The sequence below is a fragment of the Arachis ipaensis genome, chromosome B09, assembly GCF_000816755.2.
Source record: "Arachis ipaensis cultivar K30076 chromosome B09, Araip1.1, whole genome shotgun sequence".
In the NCBI taxonomy this organism is placed as follows: domain Eukaryota; kingdom Viridiplantae; phylum Streptophyta; class Magnoliopsida; order Fabales; family Fabaceae; genus Arachis; species Arachis ipaensis.
The window spans coordinates 141495413-141502032 of NC_029793.2; the positions used below are offsets into that span (position 1 = coordinate 141495413).

A 6620-nucleotide genomic window follows, 5' to 3' on the forward strand; every position below is an offset into this window, starting at 1 on the left:
ATTATTGATATAAAATATCCTTTCGGATCAAATCGGGTGTATGAAAATATATTTGACCCAATCCAAAGTTACACTTATAAAAATGCCAAATCCAAACACCATGTTAAGGGCAATTTACTATAATAAATAATATAGAAATCAATTTTATCAAAATGTATAAAATAAAAAATGGATACAAAAATGTATTTTTTTCATAATCTATATAAATCGCGATAAGAGTATCGCGGTTTAGGTGCAACGAGAAATGAGCATGTTGCGGTTTACGTATGGACGAAAAATGTGCATAAACCACGAGAGGGATGTAGCAGTTTATGCGTTAGTATACAATTTATATAAACAAAGACGGAATAGAACTTTGTTTTATGTTTATATAAACTGTATACTAACGCATAAACTGGCTACACTCCTCTCGCAGTTTATGTTCATTTCTTACACGTAAACCGCAACACCCTTATACCGAATTATATATATTCGTAAGGAAAAGTCTAAGGGGTCAGCAACTTTTGTATTTTGTGGTCAGTATTTAACTATCAAAAGAAAAGTGAGTGATGTAATCTCACACCATTGAATACACTATTGATGGCCAATTGATTGTTACAAAACACAAAAATTGCTGACCCTAGCACTCCTCTATTCGTAAATCGCAGAATTCTTGTCACGGTTTATATAGATTATAAAAAAAATGCATTTTTGGATTCATTTTTCATTTTGTGCATTTTTTTAAAATTGGTTTCTATTTTATTTATTACAGTAAATTGACCCCATATTAACTAGTGTTACTGTTACAATGCGGGGTAACCTTCTCGGAACCACCGACAAGCGGCCGAAACCCCTGTCTCCAACGAAGGCGCCACCCATCCTTCCGAGCGAGGTGATCGAGGAGATCCTGGTGAGGGTTCCGGCGAGTACCCTTGTGAAATTGAAGATTGTGTGCAAATCATGGAATGCACTCATCTCCAACCCCGAATTCGCCAGAGACCACCTTCACTGGTCAAGAGCAGATCCAAGCACCCGCCCACGACTGATATATAGCTTTTCAGATGATCGCAAAATCCGATTTTCGAACCCATCCTCCCCTCTTAACGAAGATGGGTTCTTCGAGATGGATGTTGTTCTGGATATCTTGGGTTCCTGCAATGGCTTGATCTGCCTCCGCTGGATTACCGGTTATCTGCGGCAATCCATCACCATCAGATTGTGGAATCCCTGTACCAGATCAGCATCCGATTGGTTGAAAATTGAGTCGCAACCGGGTGACATGTATGGTTTTGGCTATGATCGTGTGCATCATAATTACAAGTTTCTATATGGCCACAAAATTCACACTTTCGGTTCGAATTCTCGGACAACCATCGTGCAAGATCCCCCATCTTACGACCCCAAGCAGGCGATAGGGACGTTTGTGTATGGCACTCTAAATTGGGCAGCTCAGGCTCGTAGCAACTCTCTCGAATGGGTTATCCTTTCCTTTGACTTAGCCAACGAGAATTTTTGCCCATTGTCTCTGCCTGATATGGATAATAGTGAGGAGCGTTATGTTCCTGCCGTGGGTGCGTTGAGGGACAGGCTTTGTGTTTGTTTGAAGGAAAAGTATGGTCGTTGGATTTTCTGGGTGATGGAGGATTATGGAGTTCAAGAGTCTTGGACTAAGTTCATCACCATCTTTAGTAAGTCGCATCAATTAGATCGATCGTTTTATTCATTTAAAGCCATGTACATGACGGAAAATGATGACGTTCTGGCTGTTTTCTTTAGTCCCTATCATAATTTATCTTTCAATTTAGTTAGTATTAAAGCAAATGATGGCCGACCATGGCAACGAAATCTTTACGAGGCAGGTCATCAGGACTGCTATGTTTACCATGAAAGCTTGGTTTCGCCCTCCCATTTAGGTCTTCCAAGTTTTCACTACTGATTAAATCAAGTCACTCCATGTTTATTGCTTAATGACTTTCTGTTATTGTAAGTGTTACTCTCATTCATCAATGCAGTTTATTTTGTTGTTTACCTCAACTTGGTGACTCTACTTTTTGTCCATATGATTATCCCCGATGGCTATCTCTATCAGTACTGCATAATCTAATGCATAATGTTGGAAAACACTAAGCAACGCATGAAAGATGTATAATATTGGATTCCTAAATCATGGATTCATGACAATTAATCAAAAGCAAAGGTCCTAGGTATGCAGGCACTTACTCTTTTTGCCACCACTTCCATAAAATTTCCAGTCATAAAGTACAAACTAAATATAGGATGTAGCTTCAACATGAGAACTCTGTTTTGTGTTTCAAAAATTGGTGAGCACAAGGAAAACTTTCAAGTAAATATATTCAGCAAGAGAAGCTCTCATTAACATTTAAAATAATGGTTATATATACAACATAGGTGACAATCTACTAGAACATCAAAGATAATATCAACCACTGACTAAGGTCTTAAACATTCTTCAACAGATGCACTTATTAGATTTTAAACCTTTAATCACTTTGATCCACTCTTCATTTCTGTTTTCTATTTGCTGTTAAATTTGTCTATTTTGGAGCCCTTAAAGGGCATTTTTGTCCTCAGAACATCTATGTAGCATCAAGCTGCCTGGAAATATCCTAATTGCAGGTGGACGTTGTGCTTTATGTTATTGCTTCCAATTCTTATTCTAAAACAACAAATTCAAATTAATTAAACATTTTCTTTAATTTGAAATAAGTTTTATAAAAAGGGAAACACGTCATAGCCCAAATTTATTATAATTAATTAATTATATTCAAAAAGAGATCAAGAAGTTATTTGCAATGATTTCAAATTTCATTACTTAGCACCACTCTATAATGAGAACTCCGACAGAAAAGCAAATGGTATCATAAATTAATCTACAACAACAAACATTGTGTCTTATTATGTTGTATTATGTCTAAGCGATATTATTAATACGATATTATTAATACGTAGATTGTTTTTTAAGTTTTTTTTATTATTTGTCGTCTGTTCACTTTTCATTTCATTTACCCTCTTAATGGAGTATTTTGCTAATTTTCTTTTTATATATCTAAATAACCGATGAGATTTTACCATCTTACTTATAATAAGTGCTACACCAATTTTCTCTCTTATATCTTCGTTTTTTATTTTGTCTATACGTGTGTGGCCATTCATTTGTTTCAGTATTTTTTTTTCTGTCATACTTAATTTATATTTATACTCACCTTTTACTATCTAATACTCTGATTCACATAATATAGCCGGTCTAAGAGCATAATTCTATTAAAAAAAATTTATAAGAGGATAAAGTTTCAATCTATAATTAAATTAAATAATAGAAGACACTAAAACATGAATAAGAGGATAAAAAATAAGGTAGAAAGTATGCACAAATTGATAATAAATCAAAAAAATTTTCATCCTTTATAATATTCAATTTAGGAACACCTCATATGCTATTAGTCTATTACAAACCCTACAAAATCTTGAACCAAAGTAAATATGCAAAAGTATCTGGGCTAACCGACCTATAGTGTGCAATATTATTCACATTTAGCTTCACCTAGAAAAAAGAAAATGATCTCCTAAGCAAGTAAGAAAGTATATTCAACAATTTACATTTACAGGTTAGTAATAATAAGTATGTTTGGATATACAAAATCGTGTTTGACAGAGAAGACATTAATAGAGATAATGTATTCAAAGACACTGAATTAATGTATTTTGTGTCTATTTTAATAGGAAAGACACAAAAATATTAACAAAAAATACAACTTATTTTTTATTTTTTCTCTTTCATTATTCTTGTTAATTTTTCATAATTCTTATTTTTTATTATTATATTTTTTTCTCAAATTTTTTAATGAAAAAATAAGAATAAATTATATTTTCATAATTTATTCTAGTTTATCACTAAATAGAATATAAGAATACAAAATTTTGTGTTTCAGTCATTTATGTCTTGTTCTTAGTGTTTTGTCTTGTCCTGTTCTCAAAAACAAACACAATCTAGCAGATCAAAATGACATTAACTTTTCTAACAACTAACTATCTTTTTTTAGACTTTTGCAAGAAGAGGTAAATACCAAATCGGTACTCGAAAGATTTTGGCGCTGACAAAATGGTACTTGACTTTTGTTATTAGCAAAATAGTACTCGAAAGATTTTAAAATTTAACAAAATCACTCCTAACATGAAAAGATGATGTCACAGTGAACGGAAAATACTAATGTGACCTTCGGAAGAGAGCTCCGACGGTGGCAGAGAGCTCCGGCGACGTTAAAAAGCACCACCAACCCTCCTCCTTCCTACCACCAACCCATTCTTCTTCTTCTTTTTCGGCGCCGGGGAGGAAGGACGCACACAAAGAAAGGGCCGAAGAGCTGGTCGAGCCGGCACCTTCTTAACCGTGATATTGGAGAGTGTGGGGTGCGAGGTAGCAGAGGCGGGAGGCTTTGGGGTCTTCGTAGATTCCAACAATACCGCATACTTCACGTGATTTTTCATCGTCATTGGAAAAGGAGAAGAGAGACAAGTGTTGGTGTTATGACTTGGGAATTGGAGAGTTGTGGTTGGCGGAGCCAACGGCACGTGTTGTGGTGGCGGCGATGGGTTTAAAGAGGGTTTTGTTGTGGAAGAGAGGGAAAGAAGAGGTTTGGAGATATAGTTGGTGGTGGTGGAAGTGGCGCGCGGCAATTGATGCGAGAGGAGAACAGAGATTCAAAAGTGAAGCAGCGGCCATAAGAAAACGTGTCGCCCTCCTCCATTACGCCACAGTGGGTCGTACTCTCTTGCGTCGTCGTCGTATGTGTCCTGCCTCGCTCCCGGCGCCGGAGAAGGAGAAGAAGAATGGGTTGGAGTTGGAAGAGGGATTGGTGGTGGTTTTAACGTCGTTGGAGCTCTCTTTCGAGCATTTTCCGTTCACTGTGACATCATCTTTTTATGTTAGGAATGATTTTGTCAAATTTTAAAATTTTTTGGAACTATTTTGTCAATAACAAAAGTCAGGTACTATTTTGTCAGAGTCAAAATCTTTCGGGTATCGATTTAGTATTTACCTCTTTGCAAAAATAATATGAAATCACCCATTAAAATAAGCTATTAAGATCATGTACCAATGTATTTGTATATAAATATATATGGTTTAATTTATTTTTAATATGTATTTATATTTTAATATATATTTTATACTAGTGACTAAGTTTAGTAGCTGATTTTAGTGTACACATAATATAATTCATTTTTTTATTAGTGTTTGTTCATACCCTGGCCCAACGCTAAGGCCCAGGATCCAAGTAAAAATGCTCAAACCAAAAGGATTGAGCCTCACAATACACAAACCAGATGCCACGAAGTCGGCTATCTTCACGACTTGCTCTAAAGAAGTCGGTACGAGGATCAGCTGGCAGATAAACCCTCCCTCAAGAGGATAACTGCCCCTAGAATCTCTCTAACCACTTCCAAGAGCCATATCTCAACCACCCTAAGATAAATGGGCGGTTATTCCCCTTAAAAGGTGGAACTACTCCAATGGTGGTTATTGGTTCACCACTATAAATACACTGACACCTCTCAGGTATCTCTAAGTCCCAATACTCTCTAGACCTGCTCACATCCTTGCTGACTTAGGCATCGGAGTGTCTTTGCAGGTACCACCCCCATTCATTCATACACACAAGTCGGACGGAGGCCCCCAAGGCGCAGACCCGCTCGAAGGCTTCCTTCCTCAGACGATTGGGCCAACCCAGCGAGTCCAGCCCAACAATCTCCGGTTACCCATCGTAACATTGGCGCCGTTGCCGGGTCTCGAGAGATCAACCAGTGATGGCGAACAGATCCCCCGAAGAGGGTCATGTGGAATCAGATTACGAACAAGAGAATCTGGATACCGGAAACAATGACGCAGACCTGACCCTCCACCAGGGAACCAACGATCAGCATAGAGAAGGTACCTCCGGAGTCAAAAATCCGAAGGTGAACTCCTCAGAAGGGCGCGAATCGGAGAAGGACGGACAGTCCCATACAACTGAACTTATGGGACTAGTCCATGTCCACCAAAGCCGCCTGGAACAATTGGAACAGGAGTGGGAGCGACAAAGGGAGACGGAAAAGAACCTAAAAGAGGAGATGGAACGACGAAAGGAGTTAGAAAGAAAACTCTTAAAGTTGGAATCCTCCCTCAAAGGTCGGAACTCCCGCGACGAGCGAGAAGAGTCGCCCCTAGGAGGGGAGGATCCCTTCAGCGAGGATACAATGAGGGCAAAAGTTCCGAGGAACTTCAAAAGCCCCGATATGGACCTCTATGACGGAACCACAGATCCGAAGCATCACCTAAGCAATTTCAAAAGTCGGATGTATCTGGCTGATGCCTCCGACGCTACACGATGCAAAGCTTTTCCGACTACCCTGTCGAAAGCAGCGATGAAGTGGTTCGACAGCCTCCCCCCGAGGTCAGTCACCAGTTTTGAAGACCTCTCAAGGAAGTTCTTGATGAGGTTCTCTATCCAGAAAGACAAAGTAAAACATGCACCAAGCCTCCTTGGAATAAAGCAGGAGGTCGGAGAATCCTTACGAGCCTACATGGAAAGGTTCAACAAAGCATGTTTAGAAATCCAAGACCTGCCCACCGAGGCAGTCATAAT

At 38.3% G+C, this 6620-nt stretch overlaps 1 protein-coding gene across 1 annotated transcript; it reads left to right on the forward strand.

The window, feature by feature from the left end:
* On the forward strand, nucleotides 610–2010 carry LOC107616699 (F-box/kelch-repeat protein At3g23880). Its single transcript, XM_016318644.2, has one exon. The coding sequence runs from the start codon at nucleotides 788–790 to the stop codon at nucleotides 1913–1915; it is 1128 nt and encodes a 375-aa protein (XP_016174130.1). The 5' UTR covers nucleotides 610–787; the 3' UTR covers nucleotides 1916–2010.